Source organism: Leptonychotes weddellii, chromosome 1, assembly GCF_054177405.1.
Source record: "Leptonychotes weddellii isolate Sample4059 chromosome 1, ASM5417740v2, whole genome shotgun sequence".
Classification (NCBI taxonomy): domain Eukaryota; kingdom Metazoa; phylum Chordata; class Mammalia; order Carnivora; family Phocidae; genus Leptonychotes; species Leptonychotes weddellii.
Genome location: NC_138369.1, coordinates 8,079,617 through 8,106,494, shown reverse-complemented (window position 1 = coordinate 8,106,494; position 26,878 = coordinate 8,079,617). Strand labels below are relative to the sequence as shown.

The following is a 26,878-nucleotide window of genomic DNA, read 5'->3' as shown; positions in this document are numbered from 1 at the left end:
TTCAGGCCCAGGCAGGCTGGCGCTGAGTGCATATCCTTAACCACCGGGCTGGTGCCTCAATACGTGTAATTTCCTTTCAGGCAGCGGCTGCGGCCATTCGGGAAGGGCGGGGGAGGGGCCCAAATGGCCGAGCTGGCTGAGAGGCACCCCCACCACCACCGCCCCGGGCTGAGCCCAGACCTGCCCTGACCCCTTGCTGCCAGCCCCAGTTCCTTGGGGACCCTCCTGTGGCTTGAAGCATCCTCCACTCCTCTGCCCCCACCCCTATTTCTGTGGTTGGCCCAAATACCAGACAGGGCGAATCTCAGCTTTCCCCCAAGCATTCCATGCTCCTGTGGCCCGGCCCAGGCTGGCCGAGGTTACGCAAGCTGAGCTGGGGTGGTTGGTGGGGGTGGGACTGAGGGGACGGGCTGGCCTGTCCTCACCACCCCATCCGGCAGCCCGCCCACCCTCCCCAGGGCGGGGACGGGGGTGGGCCAGCTAGTTCTCCACTCCCCCCCACCCAGCCCCTGGGAGAGAACAAGCTGGGTGGAGGGTGGCCCGTGCCAAGAGATGGGGGGCGGTGGCAGCCACGGAAGAGGCTCCAGGAGGTGACTGCCTGGTTTCCATTAGGGAGCCCTGGTCGGCATTTCAGGCAAGACGGCAGAGCTGGGGCTGGCTATGGTAAGGTGGGGGGGGGGGGAGGGCAGGGGAGGGAGGGGAGTCTGCCGGTGGGGATGCTCCTGTCGCCATGGTGACCTGGTGCCCAGCCTGGGGACACCCTGACCCATCGGTCCCTCTATTCCCAGCGGCTGAGCCTACTACTGGTTCTCCTGCTGCTGACAAGCCCCCCACCCACACCTGGCATGGAGGACGCCGCCTTCCCCCACCTGGGGGAGAGCTCGCGGCCCCCGTCCCGCGCCTGCCCCCCGCGCTGCTCCTGCCCCCGGGCAGACACGGTGGACTGCAACGGCATGGACCTGCAGGTGTTCCCAGACAACATCACCAGGGCAGCTCAGCACCTCTCCTTGCAGGTGGGGCCCGGGCCGGGCGTGGTAGGGGGAGCGTGCAGACCGCTGGGGTTGAGGCTGGTGGGGTATGGGGTCCGTGTTGGGCATGCGGGGCTTGGCAATGGTGGGAGCTGGCCTTGATGAGAGTGTTGGGGTCTGTGCGTTGGGGGCGAGAGGAGGTGGGGGTACAGATATTGGAAGTAGGAAGGGCTGAGAGTTTGGAGGTGTTAGAGGTCAATGTCTTGGCAGTTACAGGGTTTTTTGGGGTCAGTGATAGAGCATTTGGGTCAATTGTGGGGGTGATGGAGTATCAGATGTCAATGTCTTTGGTTATGGGGTTGTTTGGAGTCAGGGTAATGGGTGTCAGGGGTCAATTATAGGAACAGACGGGGTGCCGGGGGTCAACATCTTGGTGGTCACAGCGCTGTTTGTGGTTACGGGGTTGTTTTAGATGCAGGGTAATGGGGCTTTGGGGATCAAGTGTAGGGGTGACGGGTGGCAAGGCTCACTTGATTAAGGCAATGGGGAGCTGGGAATCAGGGCTCTGGCCACTGGTTGAGGGCTCAGGGCTGTGAATCCCTCCCCCAGAACAACCTGCTCCAGGAGCTCCCCTACAATGAGCTGTCGCGCCTCAGCAGCCTGCGGACCCTCAACCTCCACAACAATCTCATCTCCTCCGAGGGTGAGGGGTGAGGGGACCTCTGGAGGAGGGAGGCCAGAGGTGGCCCCTTCCCTCCCCTGCCGGGTCTGTGGGTAGCTCTGCGGTAGTTCCCAGAACTGCCCTTTGCTGAGCAGGATGGAAACTCAGGGCATGGTGGGGGCTGTGGCTTTTGAAGACGGGTGGGGAGGTGTGTGGGAGGGTGCCTGGAGGGGCCTCTGCCAGTCCCCAGACAGGAGCCCTGGGGCAGCCGGGAGCACAGACTCCCTCGTTGCCCCTATCTGCGCCAGGCCTGGGGTCCCCTCACTGCCCGTCCCGCTCCCAGGGCTGCCCGATGAGGCCTTTGAGTCCCTCACACAGCTGCAGCACATTTATGTGGCCCACAACAAGGTGAGCATCCCCACCTGCCCTGGCCCTGAGGTCTGACCTGGCCGGGGTCACACAGCAGAGCGCAAGAGGGGACAGCAGGGGGCTGCAGGGCAGGGCGCCAGGACCAGCGTCGCTGTGCTCCCACAGCTCTCGGTGGCCCCCCAGTTTCTGCCCCGCTCCCTCCGAGTTGCGGACCTGGCTGCCAACCAAGTGACAGAGATCTTCCCGCTTACCTTTGGGGAGAAGCCTGCGCTCAGGTAGCCCCTGGCCCAGCCCGGACCTCTCAGACCTCAGGTGTGCCTGGGGTCACCCCCTACCCTTGGAAGTCTGAGGGGTTCATGAACCTGCCCGTGGGGGTCTGAGGGGGCGGAGCCCTAGCCTGGGGGCTGTCTGAGGTAGGACACCCTGGATGCTCCGTCCGGAGAACTCCACACTGAGGCCGAGACAGTGGGTACACACACGCACGTGCACACACCGAAGGCAGCTCTGGGGAGCAGGGTAGGAATGGGGGTCGGTGGGAAGGCCAGGGGAGGGCTGGTGGCCGGAGCCTGGCTCCCCTCAGGTCCGTGTACCTCCACAACAACCAGCTGAGCAACGCCGGCCTGCCCCCCGACGCCTTCCATGGCTCTGAAGCTGTGGCCACCCTCAGCCTGTCCAGCAACCGGCTCAGCTACTTGCCGCCCAGTCTGCCGCCCTCGCTGGAGCGGCTCCACCTGCAGGTGCCCCTCCCTCACCTCGCCACCCCCACGTTCCCGCCTCCTCAGGGCCGCCTCACCTCTCTCCTGGGGGAGCCCTCCACCTCCTCACAATTCCAGTAGTCGGAAATATCTTTGAGTTTTGGCCGCTGGTCATTCACAGGTGCTCTCCGAACAGCCTTGCTCAAGTGAGCTCCTTGTCACTCCCTTACTCAAGAGCCTTCCATAGCTCCCCGCCGCCCTCTCTCCCTGACCCCCGGTCTCATTCTCTCCTCCCTTCCCAGAACAACCTCATCTCCAAGGTGCCCCGAGGAGCCCTGAGCCGCCAGACCCACCTCCGTGAACTTTACCTCCAGCATAACCAGCTGACAGACAGCGGCCTGGATGCCACCACCTTCAGGTGGGGCCTGGGACAGGGTAGGACAGGGGTGCGGCCTTGTGCTGGCAGGAGGGGTTGAAGATTCAGAGCCTGGGCGCCCCAACCCTCTATCCCCCTCTGGTGTATGACTCCCAAACCGAGGCCGCGTTTGGTGAGCACCTGCTGTGCGTCAGGCTCAGCCAAGCCCCTAGCAGCCATCCTCGCTCCCGGCTGCTCCGTGCCTCAGTCCTATTATCCCAACGTCCTCACCGCCACATGCCGATCCTGGACCCAGAACCCTGTCCTGCGCCTCCACGTCCAACCCTCAGGCTGGAAGCTGCCCTGACCTCAGCAAGTGTGCCTCCCGCCCACATCTCTCAACTCCTCCAGCCCCAAGCTGGGGTCTCCAGCTTCCACCTCAGGACCCCTCCTCAGCCCCCGCCCCCAAGGTCCCCCCCTCCCCCCGCCCCCGGCCCCCGCTCTGGGCACGCCACCCAACGCCGGCCCTCTCTCCCGCCAGCAAGCTTCACCACCTCGAGTACCTGGACCTGTCCCACAACCAGCTGGCCTCGGTGCCCGCTGGTCTGCCCCGCGCCCTGGTCGTGCTGCACCTGGGCCGCAACCGCATCCGGTGGGTGGAGGCGGCCCGGCTGCGCGGCGCCCGGGGCCTGCGCTACCTGCAGCTGCAGCACAACCAGCTGGGAGCGACGGGGCTGCCCGCGGGGGCGCTGCGGCCGCTGCGGGGCCTGCATACGCTGCACCTGTACGGCAACGGGCTGGACCGCGTGCCCCTGGCGCTGCCCCGCCGCCTGCGGGCCCTGGTGCTGCCGCACAACCACGTGACCGCACTGGGCGCCCGCGACCTGGCCGGCACGCCGGGCCTGGCCGAGCTCAACCTGGCCTACAACCGCCTGGTCAGCGCCCGAGTGCACGGCCGGGCCTTCCGCCCGCTGCGCGCCCTGCGCAGCCTTGACCTGGCCGGCAACCAGCTGACCCGGGTGCCCGGCGGCCTGCCCCGCAGCCTGCACACCCTGCGGCTACAGCGCAACCGGCTGCGGGCCCTCGAGCCTGAGCTGCTGGCCGGCCTGGACCAGCTGCGGGAGCTCAGCCTGGAGCACAACCGACTCCGGATTGGAGACATCGGGCCCGGCACCTGGCATGAGCTACAGGCCCTCCAGGTCAGGAGCGGGCTGCTTGGCCGCACTGTCCCCACCGCCCCTCAGCAGCTCCCCGCGAGGCCCTGAGATGCCACACAGAGAGCCCAGCCTGCGGGCTGGGGGTGGACACGACAGATGCGGCCTCCCGGCCTTTGGCTGTGCCGTCCCTGCCCCCTGGGCCTCGGCAACCACCCCGCCCACCTCCCCCAGCAAACACGGCGCCTCTAGCTCCTTCTGAACACCCTGGATTCCGCAGAGGTTAGAGCATCTGTGGGGGCCAGGCGCCGTTCTGGGAACTGCAGATGCCACTGGGCACAAAATGACAGCTCCTGGCCCGGCACAGACATGCTAGTTAGGGAGAGAGCAGTCGACCACGATCCGAAGTAAACAGGGTCGGGAGGGCACGAGGGGAGGGAAGCACCCTCTTTGTGAATGACTGACTGAATCCATCCGTCTGTCTGGCATCCCAGCGCCTACGTCATGGCCTGCCCCAGACGGGACTCAGTGTACCTCTGGCAGGGGGAGGGGCAGAAGGCCCGGGTGTGGCGTGCCCCCGAAGAGAGGCTGGGGCCTGGCTGAGTGGATGGCTCAAGCCTGGGGCCACCACGGCACCGTCTCTGCCCTTCTGGCCAGGTGCTGGACCTCAGCCACAACGAGCTGTCCTTCGTGCCCCCCGACCTGCCCGAGGCTCTGGAGGAACTGCACCTGCAGGGCAACCGCATCAGCCACGTGGGCTCCGAAGCCTTCCTCAGCACACCCCGCCTGCGCGCCCTCTTCCTTAGGTGCCCCAGGGCGGCCGGGTAGAGCGGGTCCAGGTGGGCGGGGGTCGGCGCCCCTGGAGGGCTGTGGTGGAACCCGAGCAGGCCTGGGTGGGTCAGGACGGTTGTGGCCCCCTCCCTTGGCACCCACTCTCATGCCCGCCTCTTGGCCCAGCGCAAACAGGCTTCACATGACCAGCATCGCGCCTGAAGCCTTCCTGGGCCTCCTGCACCTGAGTGTGGTGGATACGGCGGGGAACCCCGAGCAGGTCCTGGTCCGGCTACCACCCACAGCTCCACGTCAGCCACGAGCGGGGGGCCCCTGAGCCCGGAGGGGCCCAGCAGCGCAGCCCAGACCTCTGGGGCTCCACTGGGCCATGGACTGAGGAGACAGTGGGCACCGGGGGCCTCGACCAGGCTCTCTCAGGCCTTGAGGGCTGGGCCGCCTGACCTGTGTCGGCCAGGAGGCTGGCAAGGGCACCGCCTCCACACACAGGGCGCCCTGGGGGAGGCCGAAGCGGGCAGCTCGCACACCAGGCACACGCCCCACCCCCCGCGCAGGTGGAGACAGCAACAATAAAGCCTAAGCCTTCCGAGTGCTCGCCACCCGCCAGCTGCCCTTCACCTCGCAGGAGGTGCTCTCACCATCCCTGCAACCAGCTGAGGAAGGTGAGGCCGTGGGAGGCTGAGAGGGTCAGGCGACTTGGTCCCATAGCCAGTGCGCAGCAGGGCTGGCTCTCAAAGCCCCGAGACACTCGCGGGTTGCCAGGAACCGCCGCGTAATGCCTGACCACGCGTGTCAACCCAGATACGCCAAGGCCACCAGGTACAGAAACACAGGGCACGGCGGACACCCCGAAGCGGGCCACGGACCCTCCCACGTACCCCGGCAGCAAGTGTGCAAAGCAGACACATCCTTCAGAGGCACACGCCCCCCCAGAGCCTGCCCCTCTTGCAGACACCTTGCCATCAACCCCCGGAGGGACTGTGGGGGGAGACCCAGCTAGTCACAGAGGGTGGGAGCAAGAAACAAAGACAGGACAGAGTGAGCCAGGCGTGGCCCTGGCTGTTTATTCCCTGTGTCAGCCCTGGGGAGCCAGCGGGGCTCTGGCCGACCTCAGCGACTTCTTTGGGGTGTGGTGGGCTTCAGGGTTAAGGCTGGGGAGGGACAGGAAGTAAAGTGCTTGCAGGGGCCCTCGGGGCTTGGTCCTAGCTGCCCCCCCACCTCCGGGGCAGGCCAGGGGCCCGGCACCCCAGGCTGTGCAAACGGGACTGTCCAGGGCCCACCCAGCCAGGCCTGGGCAAGGGGCACAAGCCGGCTGGCAGTACTATCCCCATTGCCCCCTGCCAGGGAGGCTGTGGCCTGGTTGGGGGGACCCAGTGGGGGAATGTGTCCATCTGGAGCCAACTGTCCGCTGATTGTCTGCTTGTCTGGTCCTCGGCTGTGGCCTTGGGCCTGCTCCCCACTCTCCAGGGGCCGGGCCGCCCGCCGGGTTGGCCCCTCACCTGCGGAGCCGCTGCAGCTGAGGGGGAGGCCACGGGAGTCAGGGGGGTGCTCAAGGCCACAGCCCCCCCCCCCCAACCCCATACCCTGGCCACTCACCTCACTCTCTACCAGGTTCCGCCTGTAGAGTGCCTCCTTTGCGGCCTCCTGGGGGCCAAGAGGTGGTCAGTGGGCCGCTGTCGCCGCCGGGCCCCCCCCCCCCCGCCCCCCCGGCCCTCGCCCGGCTCACCCTGCTCCCATCATTGCCCAGGCGCCGGGCGGCCTCGGTGTAGAACTGCAGCTGACGCTCCAGCTGGGCCGCGTACTCTGATGGGGGGACCGGGTCAGGATGGGGACGGCCGCCCCGCCCGCCCCCACACACCCTCCGCGAGACCCTACCCCTCCGGAGGCCTGGGCCCCCCTGCTCCAGCCGCGCCCTCTGCCACTGGCTGCGCTGGATGATGTCCTGGTACTGCTGGGCCACTTCCGGGGGCACTGGCCGCCGCGCCTGCCTGAGGGCCAGGATCTGGGGGTGCCAAGCGGGGCACTGTGATGGCCCTGCCCGGGGCCTACGGAACCCCCAACCCTGCCCCACCGAGCCCACCACAGCAGGCACCCACCTTCCGCTCCAGACGCTCTTGATCGAAGGCCAGCACGCTGAGGCTGTGCAGGGGCCGCGCTGATCTACGGAGTTGGGGAAGGGTAAGGGGCAGCAAGGATCCCCCCCCAGCCCCAACCCCATTAATTCAACAGACACACTGGGCACTAGGGAATGGCAGGAGACAAGCCAGGCCCACCCTGCTGTTGCTGAGCCCGCAACCTAGTGGGGATGATGACTGTACACTCAGGCCAGGGCGATGCCAGGAGGTCAGGGAAGGCTTCCTAGGGGAGGCCATAGCCAAGTCGGCAGCCAAAGGAGTCAGAGCTGGGCAGGAGAGTGGGGGCCAAGTGGGTAGGGGTGCTCAGGGCAAGACCACAGAAAAGCCCAGAGGCCAGTAAAAACTAGGAGTAGGTAACCATGAGCCAACAGGAGGAAGTGGAGAGAGAGAAGACTACTGGGTAAATTGATAATATCACAAAAGATCTTAAAAATCAGGGTGCCTGGGTGGCTCAGTTGGTTGAGCGGCTGCCTTCGGCTCAGGTCATGATCCTGGAGTCCCGGGATCGAGTCCCGCATCGGGCTCCCTGCTCGGCAGGGAGTCTGCTTCTCCCTCTGACCCTCCTCCCTCTCATGCTCTCTGTTTCTCATTCTCTCTCTCTCAAATAAATAAATAAAATCTTTAAAAAAAGAAAAAAAAAATCAGGCTGAGCAGTTTAAACTGGATGCTTCAGGAGAAGGGGAGGCAGGACACGTTTTGGAGCACGGGGGAGACCTGCTACAATTTGTGCCTGATGGGAAATTGTCTGGGAGGGGCTGCGACAGGAAGAAGGGGCTTCTCTCCAGCATGGCTTGACCCAGCCACCTACCTGTTCCCTGGCTCCCTCGCAGGGGTGGGCACGGGAGGGGCCTTTGCTTTGGGCCCAGCAACCTGCTTCAGCGGACAGAACCAGTGCTGTGATTCCTGCCTCCCGCCCCCCCTCCACCCCCGAACCAAGCCTCCCTCCCTGGGGCTGCTGATGGGCAAGAGTCTCACCGTGGACACAGCTGCTGGCACGGGGTCGATGACCAGCCACCTCTCGGTTGTGGTCTCTAGCTGCTGGGCCGTCAGGGGCTCCCGAATTCGGACCATCACCTCCAGCCGCCCCCCCGTGGGCCTGCGACCATCCAGGACCTGCGTGCAAATGAGGGGAGGCTCTGGAGAAGCGGCTGGAGGCCCCGGGTCGGGATCAGGGGGAACTAGGGCGATTTCCAAAATATGAGCCCCTGGGTAGGGCTGAGATACCAACTGGTCAAAATGGAGCAGGGTGCTGGGAATATTTAGGGCTGGGCAGTAGGAAGGTCTGGAACTCCACCACCACCACCCCCCCCCGGCCAGGGGAGGGTCTGGGTCAGCAGAGGAGACTCTTGGGAGGCCCAGGGCCTGTAGGAAGCATTTGAGTCATGTTAACAAATGACGGAGCCACACTGGAGCCTTCGGACAAATGCCCACATCTCACCTCAAGGATCTCCCGGACCTCGCACGCTGTCTCCAGGGCATCCAGCTTGAGCTGCGCTGTGCCCAGCACCCGGTCAGTCTTGAACAGCCCCCTGCGTGTGTGAAGGGGACAGGATGGTTGGCCCAGGACAGCTCCCCCTCCCCCAGAGTCCACCCAGCACCCCCAGCTCACCCCTTGTGGACCACTTCAAATTTGATGCCTTTGGTCTGGATGGCCCTTCGGAAGCCCCGGTGGCTGCGATTGATGCAGAGTTTGAACTGCTCCTTGAACTCTACTCAGGGAATGAGGACGGGGCGGATGAAGAGGAAAGAGGGAGGGGTCAGGCTATGGTCTCATGTTCTCGCTGCATGGGGCTGGGGTGCCTCCCGCCTCCGCTCAGCCTCCGCTCAGCTCACCGGGGGAGTCTGTGTTCTTAATCACACTGGTCTTGTCTTTCTGAGCTTCTTCCTGCAGCCAAATAGGAGGCAGGGAAGCTTAGGGGCTGGGGCCTCCCCTGGCCCCCTGCCCACCCATTCCCAGCCCGATGAGGCTTGAGCCCATCCCTCCTTGGCTTTCAACATACCACATTGGGATAGGGGAAGTCAAACCGAACAAAGACATCCAGGTCACTGGGAGACAGCCCTGTGGGCAGACAAGGGTCAGAGCTGGGCAGAGGGGCAGTCCCTCAGCCCTGACCCCAGCCTGCCGCCCCTCACCTGGGGGCGTGGGCAAGTTGATCCCCTTCACGATGAACAGGAGCATGTCGTTGCTGCTGAGGTCGGGGAAGATCCTTCAGGGAGGGCAGGTGGGGAGACAGAGGCACATGAGCCCCAACGCCTGCCGGCCTTCTCTTCCCTCCGCGGGGCCAGGGAACAAACCCCCTGCTGGCCTTTGCGGGTGTATCAGCTCCTGGGCTGATTTAGAATCAGACAGACCAGGAGTTCTTGGTCCAGTTCTGCCAATGGCTTATTTTTGAGACCTTTCTTCAGTCTGCACAGATCTATCTGGGACCCACTCTGTGCCAGCCGGTGGCCTCAGGGCCGGGGGAGCTTTCCTTCATTTAGCATTTCGGGGGTCCCTAATATTCATCATCCAGTGCCCCAGCTGCTATGGGGTCTTCTTTATTCGCTTCATCTGACATTTCTTGAGCTACCATGTACCAGCCAGTGAGTGCCCTAGCTGCCAGGGGACCTTCCCTTCATTTAGCAATATTTCTGGAGCCCCTACTATGTGTCTGTCGGTGTCCTCGCTGCTGGGGATATGGAAGTAAGTGAGACGGACCCCATCCCTGGGTTCACGGGGCCCAAGCTAGCTGAGTGAACACAGGACCAATGAATATATAAATAGAGAAACAAAGCAATCCTGCAGAGAATTAAAATAGGGGAGAGAGTGGAGTGTGCTCAGGAAGGGCTGCTGTAGACAGAGTGGTCAAGGAGGGCCTCTCAGGGGAGGAGACATCACAGGTGATTCTGGATCCTGGGCAGGTGCTGCTACATGGAGACCTGGGGAAGCGGGTCTAGGCAGAGGAAACAGCCGGTGCAAAGGCCCCGAGTAGGAACACGGTTGGTCCGTCTGGGGACCAAAAAGAGGCCTGTGTGGCAGGAGGCGAGCAAAATGGGGACAGTGGATGGAGGCGAGGTGGTGGGGAGCCGGGGTGAGGGGTGTGGCTTGTCCTAGGTTATTGCAGTGGTTGCACCTAACCTCATCTATAAATGGGAAAAATGACCCCAATTCCCCCAGGTGTGGGAAGGCTTGAGAGGAGCAGGACCAACAACAACCATCCCGAGGGCTCGCCCAGGCCTTGGGACAAGGCACATCTCTGCACTCACTAGATCTTCCCCAGTTCCCAATGTGTCACTGTCAACACCCCATCACCATCCTTCACTTGCACCTCACAGCTGCCTCAGGACCCTTGCATATACCCTGCTTTCACCACCCAACCAAACTCTCCCCCAGAGGCAAGTCTTCTGCTGGTGTCTGGGGAGTGCAAACCCCTCTCCAAAGGGGCATTTGGGCCAAGGGGCATCAGGGCCTTACTTGATGACGCTGAAGGTTCTCTGCTCAAAGCGGGCAGTGGGCGTGGGGAGACCCCGGGCAAATGCCTGCTTCAGAATCTCCATGCTCCGCTTACAGTCCTCTGCCAGCTTCTCAAACCTGCCACCGAGAGAGCCCTGCTCAGGTCCCTAGTCCCAGGGGTGGGGCTGGGGGTGCAAATGTCTGGCAGAGGTGGGGACAGGGGCACTTACTTGCTGGTTTCGGCAATGTTGCCCAGGTGGGTGAACTGGTTAGAGTGGTTCAGGCACATCTGAAGAGCAGGAGACCATGAGGGGAGGGCTGGGGGGCCATGACCCTGGGGGAGGCCCGCTGAGCCGGGCTGGGGGCCCGCCTCACCTCGTGCTGCTGCCTTATGAGCTTGGTGAGTTCACCGTAGCGCCGGGCAGACTCCTGAGACAGACCTGGGCCGGGCCGCTGGACCAGAGAGAAGTCGTCCTTGTTGACAGGGGCGGGTGGCACCTGAGGAAGACAAGGATCATGGGGAGGGGACTGCTGGTCAGCAACGAACAGGCCCAGCCATGGAAATGTCAACCATCCCTGGAGAAGACTTCCTGGACCACTGTTTTGCCCCTGCCCTGGTCTTTCTTCTTCTCCAAGGTGACAAGCGGTGCAAAGAGAAAAGTGGACGGTCCTTCCCAAAGTGGCAGCCTCTGTTAACTGTTTCCCCCAAATGGGATCCTTACCCTCTCTTCCCTAGTAATGGAGTTCTAGCTAGGCACACGGCCAAGAGACTACATATCCCAGCATCCCTTGCAGCTGGGTATGCCACGTGACTCAGCCCCAGCCAGTGGAAGGTGAGCAGAAGTGATGGCACACCATGTCACTTCCTTTAAAGGAAACTGCTTGCCTCGCCCTTTCTTTCTCTCACCACTTCCCACGGACTGAATGACGACAGGGCATCAACCCACTCTGACCATGTGGACAAAGATGACCTCCTAGGGTGTGGCGGAGCAACAAGATGGAAGGAACCTGGGCCCTAGCAGGTTTTGTCTTTCAGAGCCCAGACTGCCCTGAGCATTACGTGCAAGAAATATGTCTGTCTTCTTTGAGCCACTGTCTTAGGGGGACCTATTTGTTATAGCAGCTTTGCCTGAACCCTAATATACTCCCAGGCTCATGGCTAAGTGGCCAGAGCCCCATGGGTGGGTGCCTGGGAAAGTCCAGCAGGCCTAGAGAGTTCACCTTGGTGATGTCCACAGGCAGCCCGTTGCGTGAGGCCTCCAGCATGGGCTCCAGCCCCTTGGCCTGGCGCAGGTGCATCTTGGCACCCTCTACGTCATTCTTCTGCTTGGCTCGCAGCGCGGCCTGCAGGAGCTGCTTCTTGCGGCCCTCCAGGAAGGCCAGCTGCTGCTGGGCTGTGGGTACCGAGGTGTCGACGGGTGCTGCCCAGCCCAGGGCCAAGCAATGGGCAGCCAGGGAGGGGAGGGCATACCTACCTCTGGTGGATGTGCCCTTGGGGGCTGTTTTGGCTGCTGGGGCAGAGCCTGACTGAGGTGCCCTTGAGGGTGGGGCCTTGGGCTGGGCCATGGGGGCCGCAGGGCTGGTGGGCTGCTGAGGGAGGGAGAGGAAGTCAGAGCTCTCCCAGTGCCTGCAGTGGTTCCACTCCCCAGAGGGTCAGGGCCTGATGCTGACAGCAGGGACCGTCTTAGTTGCCGTTTCCTCAGCACTGAACGCAACCTATGGTCCCGTTCTCGTTGAATCTTTGCAACAGCCCTGGGACACAGAGGCTGTCACCACATCCACTTTACAGATGAGGAGACAGGATCAGAGAGCAAAATGACCTGCCTGTGGCCACACAGCCGGGAAGAGGCAGGGCGGGGATAAGGCCAGTTCTTCCCCAGTGTCAGGATTTTGCTTTGCTGCCGCTCCCTGCCTCACCCCAAGACCCCAGCCCCTCACACCTTCTTAGGTTCCTCATCCTCTTCATCCTCTGGGCCTTCCTCCTGGTTGGCCAGCTTCATGGCAGTTTCCAGGACCCCCACCAGGCTCTGCTGGGTGGGCTCAGTGGCCTCCAGGCCCTGGATGGGGGGAAAGCCTGGGCGGCCAGTCAGGACCCAGTCAGGAGGGAGAGACCCATGCCATTATGGTGGAGAACGTGGGTTCCTCTCCCTCCTAAGGAGCCTCAGGGCTTTGGATATACTTTGAATCCAGGAAGGAGCTCCTGCTGCTTCTGTGTAGACACCAGATCATTCCAACCTCCCTCTTGCCTCTTGGTGCCTCTCACCTGACCCTGGGCCTTGACCCCCAGACTCCAACAAGCTAGCACTAGATGAGGTGGGGTATTGGGCCCAAGAGGTGGTCACAGGCCTGGGGGGATTCCCAGGGGACCAAGGTGCTAAGTGATAACTGCTCTCACGGGGGACACACAGGCAGCTCTGAGAACCCGGAGGAGACCCCCCAACCCCCTGGGAGGCTAAGTAGGTATGTGTAAAACTGAGAGCAGATGACTAGGAGAGAGTGAGTTGAACAGAGAAGAAATGGAGGGATCAGATGACGGTGGGCTGATGAATAGGTTCTCCCAATAAACCCCCTTGATTTTTAGTGTCTGCCCATTGCCAGGTATAAACCCTCCTACTGTGACCCAACTTTAAGCTACCAATCGTCTAACAAGTTTGCAGAATTCCCGAATGCGTAGCAAAGAGCGCCCTGGGCCTGTCCCATGCTCAGAGGCCAGAGGGCTAGGGGGAGGGGCAGTGCCTACCTGGGGGCACCGGCAGTTCAGCCACGTCTACTGCTCGGCCGGCCTTGTGGGCTCGGATGGCATCTTGGTATTGCTGCAGCGGACACAATATCAGGGTTCTGTGGGCCAGGTCTCCAGGGGCCGTCTCCCTGCCCACCGGGCCCCCACACACCTTGACGATGCGCTCATGCATGCGAGCCTTCCGCTGGTCCCCTTTGCTCTTGGCCTGGGCTGCAGCCATGTGGTATCGCCCCATCCGCTGCTCCAGTGCCTCCAGGAGAGTCCGCGGAGGTGGGGGAACCTCTGGGGCAGACGGGGGCGGCGGGAGGCAGAGGGGCCGGGTTAAGAGTCTTGGGAAGGAGAGAGACTGTCCTGCCCTGGCCTGCCCGTCACACAGGGTTCCAGGAGCCTACCTGGCGTGGAGGGCACCGTGGTGGGAGCTGGAGGCTGCAGTGGTGCTGACGGTGGGTCTGGGGGCAGCTGGTCTGAGGGCAGAGAGGTCCAGTCCAATGAGAGGCTTGCTTGGGCACCCCCTCCCCCACCCCGGGCTCATGTGGCCTGAGGGGGTTCCTAGGTGACCAGTGAGGGTGGCAGCATCAAGTCCTGAAGGGTGACCAGGGTAGGGTTCTCACCAGGGGGAGGTGGCAGGTGGGACAGGTCCACAGGCTCCCCCCGGCTCAGGGCCTCCAAGACGGCATCGAAGCTCTGACAGAAAGAAGGAGATCAGGGGAGGAGGCTGCAGCTGGGGGCCAGGACCCTGTGGGGAGCCTCTGTGCCCCACCATTTGACAGAGGACCCCCAGCTCTACCCATTCCTCTGCACCATCTTGCTTTAAGCCCCTTCCAATATTTATGCCCATTTCACAGACAGGGTAAACTGGGGCTTTAAGAGGTACAGCAAACTACAGCTAGGGAGTGACTGAGAGCAAGGATTTAAATGTGGGCCTGTGTGACTGCAGAGCTCCTGCTCTTGGCCACCATGCAAAGCCGGGAGCATCCTGGCTTTGCTCTCCGACCCCGTCCGCCCGTCTGCACGCACCTTGGCCACACGGAAGTGTCTGGTGGCAACAGCGGTATCTCCCTGCTGCTTGGCGTGGAGGGCAGCCAGCTTATACTCACGCTGGCGGCTCTGCAACTGGGCCAGGGGGCCGGGGCTACAGGCACCTGGAAGGGGGAACAGCGCATGAACCATTTCTTTTTTTGAAGATTTCGTGTATTTATTTTGGAGAGAAAGAGAGAGAGCAGAGGGTCAGAGGGAGCCCCTCAACGTGGGGCTTAAACTCATGACCCTGAGATCAAGAGTCTTGTGCTCTATGGACTGAGCCGGCCAGGCACCCCCTCATTTATTTCTTTTCAATTGTGGCAAAATACACATGAAATTCACCATCTTTTTTTTTTTTTTTTTTTAAGATTTTATTTGGGAGAGGGAGAAGCAGCCTCCCCACCGAGCAGAGAGCCAGATGTGGGGCTTGATCCCAGGACCCTGGGATCATGACTTGAGCTGAAGGCAGATGCTTAACAGACTGAGCCACCCAGGCGCCCCTGAAATTCTCCATCTTAACCCTTTCTAAGTATACAGTTCAGTAGCATTCAGTTGACCCTTGAACAATGTGGGGGTTAAGGGTGCCAACAGCCCTCCCACCACACAGCTGAAAATCTAGTTTGACTCCCCCGAAACTTCACTATTATAGCTTACTATTGACTGGAAGCATTATCAATGATAAAGGCAGTCGATCTATACATTTCATATGTTACGTACATTATATACCATGTTCTTATAATAAAGTAAGCTAAAGAAAATGATACTAGAAAAGCCACAATGAGGAGAAATACAGTGTTGTACTGTGTTAATCAAAGAAATAGTGACCCGCTCAGTTCAAAGCTGAGTTGTTCAAGGGTCAACTGTAAATGTGGGTGCTTGAAAGTCTTTTCTTGACCACCCTACTGTACACTTGTAACCAAAATCTCTCCCTGCAGTGCATTGGCAAAGTGAAGAAACAAAGAGTTAAGCTTCTTTTTGGTGTGTTCATTACAGGATCAAATAATACAGTTCAATAGGTTTTCAGAAGAAGTATCTCTAAACAGAAAGCAATCCGTGCAATTTTTGGTATAAAAAAACAAAGTGTAATAGATACACCATCCAGGGTCCACAAATCCTAGAAACGCCTGGAAAGCCGCATGCGTTGTACTTTCTCAGACTGACAACTGCACTTACAGCTTTAAGTTTAGGTGTAGTTGCCTGAAAAGCTGTCCGTAGGTTGAAGCTAAACACCTTGACTTTTGCCTGGTTTTATGTCCTATCATTGCAAGTCTCTGAGTTAAGAAAATGCTTTTCCAGGTTGAATCATGGGTATTTTTAGGACGCAACTGAGCAAAGCCTAAATACATCAAGCTTCTGGATGAAGAATTTTTATATACCAAGAGTAAAATTTTATGAGCAAGGTACCTCTTGCCTGACATGGTTGGGGCTGGGTCCACCCTCTACCAATTAACTCCTGTTTCCTGGTTTATTCTTTCCCAACTTCCCTGTTTTCTTTTTTTAAAGCATAAAGAAACCTGCTTCATATCAACAAACAGATGGCAAGAGGCGAAGTCTTGTCATCACCCTGTCGGGGGATCCCCTGAACCCCTGCCAACCTATGTGCCAAAACCCCGTGGTGAGAAACGTTTTGGTGATTTCGGTGGAGAAGTTCAGGTGGTGATTTCCAACAATCCTCCTTGACCTTTGCCAAAACAACAGCTTAGAAACCAGTCTGGCTGTGGAAAGATTTAGACCTGCTGTTTACTTTCTCAACAGGGCCAGCCCAGTTTTAAGTGTCTCTTTGGTTCGCTTGGGGAGTGTCTGCCTCTGGGGCAGAGCCTGTGTTGATATTCTAGAGGGGGGGGGGGGGGCACTCCTTTCCCATAGTGGGAGGAGGGCCACCCGAGAAGGAAAACCTCTTGGGAGGTTGGAAAACCTCCAGCAGGTGAGTTTTAGGAGAGAAGACAGACAAGCTGAGGGCTTGGAAATTATCCACTTACAACTCTCTGCGTGAGAACGGTAGCCCTCAAAAGGAGCGGAACTCTGACGCATGCTGCAGTATTACACAAGTGAAAGAAGCTGGACCCAAAAGGACAACTAGTGTGTGGTTCTACTTACACGAAATATCTAGGAGAGGCAAAGTCACAGACAGAGAGCGAATGGTGGGGGCCAGGGGCTGGGGGGAGGGAGAATGGGGGAGTTAGTGTTTCATGGGGACACAGTTGTTGTTTGCAGTAATGAAAAATCTTTACACCACACTGTGTGAATGTGCTACACACCACTCAGTTAACTGCACACTAAAAAATGGTTACAACGGCCAATGTTATGTTATATATATTATACCACCACACACACACAAAAGGTATCCATGAACTCCAGAGGCATGAGGACCTAGGAAGAGGAGGGGTGTTAAGAATATCTAACAACTGGGGAGCCTGGGTGGCTCAGTTGGTTGGTTAAGCGTTCGGTTCCTGATTTCAGCTCAGGTCATGATCTCCGGGCTGTGGGATGGAGCTCTGCCTTGGGCTCTGTGCTCAGTGCAGAGTTGGGATTCTCTCTCTCCCTCTGCCCCTCCCCACCGTTTGCTCACGCTCAATGAATGAATGAATGAATGAATGAATGAATATCTAATGAATGAATGAGTCAGCACCCCCACAAAATGGCCAACTGCTGAATACCACCCCCGCAAATCCCATGTCAGTCCAGCCTTGCCCTTGGCCTACCTGGAGGAAGCTGGGGCTTAGCCAAGCCTATGGATGTGGCTGGAGCCGTGGAAGGAGGGCCTTCTACCGTGACCCTGGGCTCTGGGACTGGCTGGTTTGCAGAGGCCGGCGGCGCGGGCGCCGGAGAGTGGCTGGGCGTGGCTGCCGGGCCCTTCCCCACTGCCACAGGTGGCGGGATGTCCCCTTCATTGATGGCGTTACCCTTCTGGACGGAGGCCAGCAGGTTTTCGAGTGTCTGAGAGAAGGTGTGAAAGTGGGTTTTAGAGGAGCCTGGAGCTGGGTGCAGTGGGCTGTGGTAGGGTCCCAGCACCCTCCCATCACCTGCCCGCTCACCTTAAGCCCCCGGTCATAGCGCCGCATCTTGGCACCATCTCCAGCTTGCCTAGCGCTTTCGATCGCTGTCTGGTAGAGGGCCAGCCTCTCCTGCAAGGTGGCCTCCACCCCTGGGCTGGGGGCTGTGGCCTTCGGCTGCAGGAGGGACCGGGGCATGGTCTGGGTGGGACCCCACCTGAGTTCTCCCCAAGAGCTCCCTTGCCAAGTGCCTCCCACACACCAGGCATGTTGCCCCTGGGCCAGCTGTCCCACCCCACCCCCCGGCCAGGAGGAAATCATCATCCCCCTCCGGTCTCAGAGGTGTCATGTCACCTGCCCAAGGTAACATGGCCGAGGGGCCAGGGAAGGCCTCCAACTCTGGGCTATGCGGAGCGGGTTGCTGGGCTATACCTGAGCCACAGGAGGGTGGGACTCCACAGTCTTCTGTGCCTCCCCAAGGACCTCGTTCAGCTCTGCCTGCAGGGGCAGACGGCCGGGGGCCGAGCATGAGGGCCCGCTGGATGGCGCAATGACAGCGCGGGAGGCCCCCTGCCTTGCCCCGGGTGCTCACCAGCAGGTCATCATCAGCCTCCACATCCTCCTCGTCCGTACCCTCATCCTCACCCTCATCCGGGTCTCTCATGCACAGGCTGGCCATCTTGTCAATAGCCTCCATGGGCAGGGGGCCTGGCGGCAGGTAGAGGCCCCAGCTGGACTGGGATCCTTCAAGAGTCCCCAGCCTCCCATCCCGGTTACCCATGACCCCAAGGACTAGGGCAGCATGTCCCCCTCCCGGCCCTTCCATGGCACCCCACGGCCCTCAGGCCCACCAGGTATGATCCCGATCCCCGCAGATCTCGCCCGCCTCGTCTCTCCCTTATCAAGCCCGATTCGGCACCCTGGCTTCGCAGCTTTCTCACTTTGGAGCCCTGGGCAAGTCACTTGCCCTCTCTGGGACTCAGTCTTCCCATCTATCGGACGAGGACAAGTTTCTCTCTCACAGGTCAGTTGTGGGAACTAAAGATAAATGAAGCTCCAGAACAGCATGTGGTCAGCAGTTTGTTATTTGAGTTAATCCTCATTATGCGCGTTAGTTCTGTTCTATAAAACTGCCTTAAATGCTGACTTAGGGAACACTGGACCACGGCCCCTGGAGGAAATACAAGGTTCGGGTCCCATGAGCCTCTGGGCACAACATTTTTGTCAACCAGTCAATACATAACCTTGCTTAATGTGTGTTTCTATCTAATGACACCTTTTTAAGTATATATTGTTGATTTGTGAACCCCGAACTCAAGGCCAAGAGCAGCACTGTAACTCACGTCTGAACGAAGCTCATCTGTTATGTCTCTTCTCCATAAGACACATCACAGCCTTCTTGCTCTTAGAGACACGAGACAGCACTAAGCCCTACACCTGGGGGCCGTTTTGAAGGTAAAATCACCAACAAAAAGCACCAAAATGAGAGAAAATGCAGCCTTACACAGACTGGGGAAAGGACACTTGTTTACAGCATGCCCCGGGACAAGAGCGACTCCAACTTCCGGCAGCTCTGTGCATGCCTGCCAATAATTGCAAAAGCTCCCCAAGTATTGATTTGGGTGTTCCAAATAAAGTTTAGCCCGTAGGGGAATTCACAAATATGGAATTCATCAATAATGAGGGTTGACTGAATCAGCAGAAAAGTATAAAGGTTCCGTTTGCCCTCAGAGCTCCAGCCCCACTGCCCACTACAGAGTTGCTGCCCCCTGCCACCTCCCCTAGGGGGCTTTTGCAGGTGCTGGGGCCTCTCCCAAAAGTGCTTCCCAGCTCTTCACCTGGCCCTCCTTACTGTGGGTGCCTCTTGCGGGCATCTGGCCCCAGCTCACAGGTCTCTCCCATCGCTCTGTGCTTCCCTCATCCCAGCCCTCATCACGGGGACTGCAAGCTGGAGGAAATGCTAGACCCTGTGTGAAGTGCTTTATGAACAGTAGAAGAGTAACTCCTGTGATTAAGTGCAGTCATTATTCCCATTTTACAGATGGGGAAACTGAGGCCCACAGAGATGCTGGGACTCATCAAGTCACACAGCCAGTAAGTGGCAGAGCTGGGATTCGAACCCTCACCCTGGGTCCAGAGTTGATCACTTAACCTTTTACCCAGGCTGTGGGTTCCAGGAGGGCAAAGACCTTCTCTGTCTCCTCTCCTCCTTCTCCCCAGGACCCAGCGCTGAGCCCTGCCCACAGCAGGAGCTCAGAAAATGTTCAGGGGTGTGTTGAGAGTCTCACCTTTGCCTTTGAGCTTCTCCAGGACTTGGGGCTGGCCCCCAACCAAGGCCAAGAACTCGGCCTCCAGTTCCTCATCGTTAACTCCATCTTCAGGGATCATCAGGCCGTCTGGGGAGAGGTCAACCAGCAGGCCCAGCTGAGGGAAGAGCAAGGGTCCAGTCAGACCTCGGAATGCACCCCACCTGGCCAGAAGGCAGCCAGGATGGACCCAGAGTTCCCTCAGGAGGAAGGAAACCCAGACCTCCTGGGGAAAGTCATTTTCCCTGGGGAGTGCCAGGAGGCTGGAACGGGCTCAGAATGCAACAGGTGTCCCAAGATGGGCCAGGCCCTCTGGCACAGATCAACACGGGGCGAAGGGCAGGCAGAGACCCTGCTCCCTGCTCTGAGCCCACGCCCATGATGTGCTGCTGACCAAGTTCCGTGGGAAAAGCAGGCCCTACACCCTGCCCAAAGCAAAGTCACTCTGCACACCTGGGCTTTTCCTTCCAGCATACTCAGCAGAGGGGGCCAGGCAGGAAGGTTGCAAGAGCAAACAGAAGCCCGGAAAACAACACAGAAGTTGAAAGCGGGGTTTTCATTGTGTAACAGACCTGTCTTCCTATCCCCTCCTAGTTCATGACCGATCATGATGTGATAATATTATGTTGAACTATACAAAATTGCCTTTTCTGTGGGTCAAAATGGGCAATTATGTATGGCTCCTTTTAATAGTAATAATGAAGTTACACTTATTGAGGGCTATGTTCTAGCACTTTCCATAAACTATCTCAATGAATTTTCACAACTGTCCTGTAACATAGGAACTGTTAGGGCCTCCATTTTACAGATGAGGAATCTGAGGCGTAAGAGCTGAGAAGCCGAGTGTCCAACGTACAGAGACCAGCAGGGAACTCCAGGCTGGCCAGATTCTAATACCCCGGCACTAAGCTATGGCCTGGGCTTCTTCCATCAAAGCTGAGAAAATCAACTCTCCAGGTGCCTGGGGCAGAGGAGATGGAGAAGGAAAGGAGGTCCAGACACAGTCCCATGGGCTCATGGCAGCAGCTCTGGATTTGCACTTCACTCTGGCCAAGCCGTTAATCCCTATGACCTTGGGAAGCTGTCTTCACCTCTCTGGGCCTCAGTGTCCTCATCTGTACAGTGGGGATAAAAAGAGTCTGACTTGGCCTGGCAGACGCGAGGTTCCGTGCGTGTTCAGGCCAGGAGTGCAGTAACTATCCTTATCCCAGGTCCGAGGCCTTCCCCTCCCAAACTGGAGAGGCTGCGGCAACAGGTGGCCCTGAGCCCATGGCGGGGCGCCAAGAGCTGAGGAGCTGGGGAGCAGGGGCCAGCAGGCCGCACTTTGGGGGCAGAACCTCATCTGGAGGGCGGGGACAGGGGCTCACTTGGGGGTGGTGATCGGGTTCCCCTGGGGGGTGGGGCCCTCCCCTGAACCTGTGATAGGGGTGAGTAGGGTTCCCTAGGCAAGGCCGTGGGGTACAGACTCACCTGGCGGGCGGCGGCGGCACCTCGGCCTGGGGGTCCCGGGGGTCCCTTCCTCTTGTGCATCTTCCAGGCTGGATGCCCGGGCCACTGGCCACCTCGCCTGGCCTTGCCCTGCCTCCTCCCCCGGGGCCTATCGCCGCGCACGCGCACTTCCTGAGCCCCGCGCCCCTCGCTGGTGCCCTGCGACCGCTGACCCCGCGCCCTCGACCCCCGGAGTGGCCGTCTCACTTCCGCCTCGGCTCTGGGGCGCCGCGGCACCGGAGCGCAGCCACTGGACTTGCTGGGCCCGCCGCACTGAAACTACAACTCCCGGCAGGCAATACGCGGCACGCGTGCGTACTGCGGGGCGGTGGGCGGGGCCGCGGGCTGCGCGGGGAAAGAGGCGGGGCGTGCGTGGATGTGGGGGCGGTGCTAGCGTCGCGCATGCGCGCGACGGTGCGGCGGGTTGCGCGGGAAAGAGGCGGAGCGCGCGCGCAGGTGTGAGGGGCGGTGGCGGCCGCCGGGCTTTCGGCGTCCCGTGGCTACCTGCGGGCTCTGGCTTCCCCTGGCGGCCCTGGTCTGGGTATCCCACACTTTTCGGGGCCCGGGGTGGGGTTAGTGTGGGTCTGGTCAGCGGAAGTCGGGTCCACAGCGCTCGGGCTTCGGGACCTACCCGCCCTTCAGCTACAGACTGCCAGCCGCCCCGCCTCCGTGAGGGCCAACTTTGCCTTTTATTTTCCAAAAAAATCCTAACGCAAATAATTAACCGAATTGTTCCCCAACAGATCCAGGCAGACCTACTCAGTTCCTGATAAGGACAGAGGGACCTTGGCAACTTCAGTGGCCCAGGTCGGTTTGGGCTTGTTTGGCCCCCAGGGCTGGCAGGAGCTGGTCTGTGGCGACTCCTGCTTCCAGGGCCCCAGGCATCCCCCACAGGACTTCCTGACCCTTCGAAGGGCCCCAGGTGGCTCCTTCCAGAATCCTCAGGTGTCCCTGGAAGGGTCTCAGACCACAGCCAGGGGGGAGGGGGCTTCACATAGCCTGTCTCAATTTAGGGACTAGAGCTGGGGTCGTCAGGGCTTCCGTGGATGGGCAGATGGGTCGTTCCCTCCGCTCTCTGCAACGTGGAGGAGGTTTTCTTACCCGGTCATGGCCCAAGGTGGCTGTGACTCCATCCAGCTTGGCCCCCGGGGGCAGCCAGATGGACTGAGGTGGGGTGAGGGTGGCTTCTGCCCTCAGCCAGGGTCACTGGGTCTGTCCCCAGGGACAGGGACTACTTGTAATGATGGGATTTTGCTCGTTGTTTTCAGATTTTTCAAGAGAGGGATAAAATGAGTAAGAGGAAGAAGCTTCGGACTTCAGGTATTTGGACATTCGAGTTGACACTGCTTTATTGCTGCTTCTGGTATAAGAGGAATGTAGGCTTATTTGTTGCAGAAATGCTAACATGATCACTTCAAGCTCCTTGAAAAAAAAAAAGTGATTTAATACATGCTAGTAAGAAAAGTATAAGTTGTGGAAAGTGCATACAGTAAAAAGTGAAAGCTTTCTGGAGCTTCCTCCAGTCTCTGGTGGGATCCCACGGTTAGGCCAGGGGTGCACTCTCAGAGATGACCTTTGAATAGAGCTACAAGGTCATTGGGTGTGTGGCTAAGTGTTCCACTCTGGAACCAAAACCCTGGATTCATCCCAGCTCTCAGGCTCCCTGTGTGATTGTAGATGACTTACTCTGTACCTCAGAGTACTATAAATAGAGGATAATAAAAGCACCTACCCTTTCCATTCAAACAGTGATTCTCAACCTGGTTGGGGGGAGGATTTTTGCCCCTCAGGACACTGGACATGTCTAGAGACATTTTTGGTTTCTACAACTGATGTGTGTGGGGGGGGGGGGACGCTGGTTACTGGCATTTAGTGGGTTGAGGCCAGGGATGTGCTAAATCCTACAGTGCACAAGACAGTGCCCACAATACAGAATGATCTGGCCCCAAATGTCAGGAGTACCAAGGTGGAGAACTCTGCCCTAGAGTTCATACGAGGACTAATATTTGTAAAGCATGAAGGATAGACCCTAGGTAGTACACAAGTGTATGCTGGTATTAGGATTCTCCTTCCAGACTTAAAAAAAAAAACAAAAAACAACACAAAAACCTTTTCATTCTGAAATAATTTGGGGCTTACAGAAAACTTGCAAAAATAGTTCAGAGTTCTTTCTACCCTACCTCCAGCTTCCCCTAAGGTTAATGTCCAGCACAACCATGGGACAATGATCAATCACAGGACAGCATAAAAAGCCAGGGAATGAACCTCAGTACACTACTTCCAAACTTTTTCTATGTATACACAAATACAGTGTTTTTTACTGGAAAATAGAGTCATCACACATGCTGATCTGCAATCCCCATTTCTTACTTTATCACGAGCGTCTTTACTTGTCAATACATATATGTATAATTTCCTCATGCACGAAGAAAAACACGCAATATTACATAGCTCCATTTCCCTGTTATTGTCGAAGATAATTTAAACTTCTTAAAAGTTTAGAAATGACTACTTACTGGATAATGAGCATAGGGAGTAGCACTCATTTTTTTTTCCCCACAATGTGGTATAGAAAAATTAGCAATGGATTGAAAATGTTTTGTGTAAGATGAACAACAGGCTGCTCGGAAACACAGGAATTTCACTGACCTGGGTGGGGGAAGCTGGGGACAGCCAGGCCCACCCACAGCAGGTCATTTGGGGCCTCTCTTGGCAGTGGGCTCCCTAGCTCAGTGGATCCCAGGCTGGCCCAGGACAGCTGTTTGTGTGTCCTAGAGGGGGTGGGGACAGAGGAAGACGATTCTGGCAGGTGGTGAAAGAAGCCCTTCCCTCCCAACGTCTTTGGCCTTTGGTGTTGAACATAAGGTTCTGCCTTTAGTTTTTCTTAAATTAGTCCTGTGGGGACAGATCACAGGAAGGAAATGGGAGGCTTTTCACTTCTGTTGATATTTTGGTTTTTATTTGGTGCACATGTCCATTGGATGAGCAAAGCGAGCTAGTGTTTGGGCATCTTAAGAAACCAAATAAACAAAGCTGCTTGATTTCACCTTTTTTTTTTTTTTTGGCAGTCACAAGATGGGAATATGCTTGTGTAAGAAGCATTCATTGGAGCCTTGCTCTGAGTGCAGCACTGGGGTGAACACCTAAGCAGGGTGGGGTGAAAGGCAGGGCAAGGAGGAGATCAAAGGGTGCAACAGACTCAATTCCTGCCCTCATAACCCTCAGGGTCTAGTCAGGAGAGAAAGAAAAATGCTTCTCACTGAGAGTGCTAATCAAATACATAGCAGTACGGTAAAGTTCTAAATGGGCACACCATAACTTACAGAATTCAGAAATTACAGAAATGTCATGGTGGTTTACTGGAGCACAAACAGCTGAGTGAATGCTAATAAGAACCCTGGTGATCAGTATTAGGGAGAGGGAGCTTGTTCAACGGGTTTACTTCAAGGTGTGTAGGAGCTGAGGTTGGAAAGGGTCTACCTGACTGACCTCCAGAAAGATCAGGCCAGGGTCTGGTTTGCCTTTTTGTTCTCTCTGTGGGGTCAGAGGCACAGCACATAGTAGGTGCTCAGTAAATGCTCAAATACACTTAGGTATGCAGGCTCTGGAGTTGGACTGACTGGATCCCATTCCAGATCCCTTGGCCTCCATATGCCTCAGCTTTCTTACCCATAAGATGGGTGTAACAGTGGGAACCCTACCTTGAAGTTTATCATAACACACCCAACTTCTCAGGACAATGTCTGCCATGGAACTCACTAGATTCAACCCTTATCATTTGTTTTTTGATAATTAGGTTGGGGCCAGGTTTGGGGAGACCTTAGAAGTCAGCCACTATTGGCAGTTTCTGTGTAAGGAAGTTTCCTTCACTCAGCAAATAGGTGTTAGGCTCCTAATTTTTTTTTTCAGTGATGGGGAACATACCACAGAGATACAAGGGACCAAGGGGGCAGCTGGGACATCACTTCCCTAGCACTCGACCCTAGGTCCCAGTTTTCCCAGGACAGATAATGTGCAGGCATCACGGAAAACTAGAGTTGCACATAATTTAGTCCTGTCTATGTTTCCTGGTGGTGATCTCTGTTTTACAAATGTGTTTATTCAGTCATCTACCAAGTATTTGTTGAGCACCAACAATGTACTAGATGATCTGCTAGGCACTTGAAACTCAGCAGAGAGAGATAGGCCCCTCCTTGTATTGAGGGAGACAGAAAATAACCAGTATGTCAGATACTGGCAAAACAACAACAACAACAAAAACAAAAAAAAACTGAAGTTGGGGCGCCTGGGTGGCTCCGTCAGTTAAGCTTCCAACTCTTGACTTCAGCTCAGGTCATGATCTCAGGGTTGAGATCGAGCCCCATGTCAGGCTCTGCACTGGGCGTGGAGCCTGCTTAAAATTCTCTCTTCCTCCCCCACCCCCCCATCTCTCTCAAACAAAAACAAAACAAAACTGTGAAGTGATTAAAACAGAGCATGAGTCTGAAAGGGGTTGCTGTATAGAGAAGTCAGGGATGGCCCTTTGCAGCAACATTTGAGCTGAGACTCATGGAAGCCAGTACACACCTTCCTAGAGAGACAGTTGGCTGGGCCAGGCTATCTCATATAGTTTGGTGCCAGGCTACCTCAGGATTCAGTCTCAGTCATAACCAGTCCTTGGGTAAAAAGCCTTTGAATCCCATGGCCACCTAAACTCTTGGACAAGGTGCCATCCCATCTCTCTCTCTAGGCTAGAGTCAGAGCGGGGGATTTCTTACCCTTGGAATTAGCTTGCTCATGTTGCAGCAGTGGCCCTGCCAGGTTTGGTTGTCAGCCATGGTAGTGCATGCTCCCTGCATGTCCCATCCCTTCATCTTCCTTTCTCTCTAAATCAGGAGGAGGAGTCCGTCCTCTGAAGGCCCCAAAGAACCCAAGGCTAGGAGACTCTGACGGCCCCCCCCAGAATTCTGAGTGGGGCTCTTTGTGTCTCCCTGAAGAGTCAGAAGGGAGATTAGACCCCATTCCCTCTGCAGAGCAGAGGACAGAAGAACCACTACAGACAGCCTCCAGGTAGGTGGCTTGGAACATTCCAGCAAGTCTCCCCACCGACAGTGGACACAGCACAGCAGCCCAGTAGACAGGATGCAAAGGGGAGGGGACCAACATGACTCATCCAACTCCACACCTCCCTCTGGGGGCTCAGCGGCCCTCCGGTTGCTTCTCAAAGCCTTCTTCCCCAGACTCTCCTCTCGAGCAATGAAGGTTGATATTTTAACCACGAGCAAGGAAAACCTTGGATTTGTCAAGGTCACTTAATAATAGAATGCATCTGTCCTGTCTGCTGGTCAAATCCATGTTTATCCCGCATCCCTTCTTCACCAAGAAAGGACTGATGGAGTTGTAGGTCTGCGAAATAATAACCCATGGAAGAGGATAGCAATTACGTGTCAGACAGTGGGCTAATGATAAACACTTTACACCTATCCGTTTGTTTAATCCTCATGGCACTGTGAGGTAGGTTTTTATCCCCATTTCACAGGTGAGGACTCTGAGACTTTGAGAGATCAAATGACGTATTTGCCCAAGGCCACTGAGCTGGTGCAGCAGCACAAGCTGGGGATCTGGCTGTGTCTGGCTCCCGTGCTCCTAACCACCATGGTTTCCCAGCTCCCCCCCTTTTTTTCCCCTCAGGAATATGTAATTAAGCACAGTGGGGAAAAAAGGAAGATCTGGAGAATAGTTTGTTCATGGGGTTAAACCGCATATAACTAGACCAAAGTAGAAAGGGTTAGC

At 57.7% G+C, this 26,878-nt stretch overlaps 3 protein-coding genes across 15 annotated transcripts in view; 2 read left to right on the top strand and 1 right to left on the bottom strand.

Annotated features, from left to right (window-relative positions):
* The first annotated feature begins 461 nt into the window (after window positions 1-461).
* PODNL1 (podocan like 1) lies at window positions 462-5,580 on the top strand. Of its 3 annotated transcripts, XM_081813865.1 has the most exons (10): window positions 471-663; window positions 789-1,013; window positions 1,578-1,671; window positions 1,973-2,037; window positions 2,164-2,273; window positions 2,579-2,735; window positions 2,996-3,111; window positions 3,590-4,247; window positions 4,860-5,008; window positions 5,160-5,580. In XM_081813865.1, the coding sequence occupies exons 1-10, from the start codon at window positions 661-663 to the stop codon at window positions 5,308-5,310; spliced, it is 1,728 nt and encodes a 575-aa protein (XP_081669991.1). In that variant the 5' UTR covers window positions 471-660; the 3' UTR covers window positions 5,311-5,580. The 3 variants fall into 3 exon arrangements, 2 of the variants coding, with proteins under 2 accessions (XP_081669991.1, XP_081670005.1); XR_014143419.1 differs by lacking the exon at window positions 5,160-5,580 and having other exon boundaries at window positions 462-663; window positions 3,590-4,484; window positions 4,860-4,998; XM_081813879.1 differs by lacking the exons at window positions 471-663; window positions 1,973-2,037 and having other exon boundaries at window positions 878-1,013.
* Window positions 5,581-6,025: 445 nt separating this feature from the next.
* CC2D1A (coiled-coil and C2 domain containing 1A) lies at window positions 6,026-21,221 on the bottom strand. Of its 4 annotated transcripts, none has more exons than XM_006730566.3 (29): window positions 21,089-21,221; window positions 19,601-19,736; window positions 17,905-18,020; window positions 17,745-17,810; window positions 17,355-17,489; window positions 17,022-17,256; window positions 14,317-14,441; window positions 13,911-13,983; window positions 13,692-13,763; window positions 13,451-13,581; window positions 13,300-13,372; window positions 12,500-12,633; window positions 12,035-12,149; window positions 11,781-11,953; window positions 10,935-11,057; window positions 10,790-10,848; window positions 10,581-10,697; window positions 9,260-9,333; window positions 9,127-9,185; window positions 8,960-9,011; window positions 8,736-8,835; window positions 8,565-8,655; window positions 8,102-8,239; window positions 7,935-7,999; window positions 7,088-7,151; window positions 6,867-6,993; window positions 6,718-6,794; window positions 6,588-6,635; window positions 6,026-6,507 (listed from the first exon to the last, which is right to left on the bottom strand). In XM_006730566.3, exons 1-29 carry the CDS (start codon window positions 21,146-21,148, stop codon window positions 6,487-6,489), a joined length of 2,859 nt encoding a protein of 952 aa, XP_006730629.2. In that variant the 5' UTR covers window positions 21,149-21,221; the 3' UTR covers window positions 6,026-6,486. The 4 variants fall into 4 exon arrangements, with proteins under 4 accessions (XP_006730629.2, XP_030880983.2, XP_006730630.2 ...); XM_031025123.2 differs by having other exon boundaries at window positions 7,935-7,996; XM_006730567.3 differs by having other exon boundaries at window positions 12,035-12,146.
* LOC115939981 (break repair meiotic recombinase recruitment factor 1) overlaps window positions 21,161-26,878 on the top strand; it is a 20,670-nt gene continuing 14,952 nt past the window's right edge. For 5 of the 8 annotated variants that reach the window (XR_014143418.1, XM_081813849.1, XM_081813838.1 and 2 more), the window contains exons 1-4: window positions 21,161-21,417; window positions 21,850-21,913; window positions 22,375-22,426; window positions 25,981-26,155. Coding sequence is in view for 7 of the 8 variants with exons in the window: in XM_081813849.1 (XP_081669975.1) it covers window positions 21,161-21,417; window positions 21,850-21,913; window positions 22,375-22,426; window positions 25,981-26,155 (548 nt within the window). In the remaining variant the exon portion in view is untranslated. The other 3 variants (XM_081813812.1, XM_081813819.1, XM_081813823.1) reach the window with 3 other exon arrangements.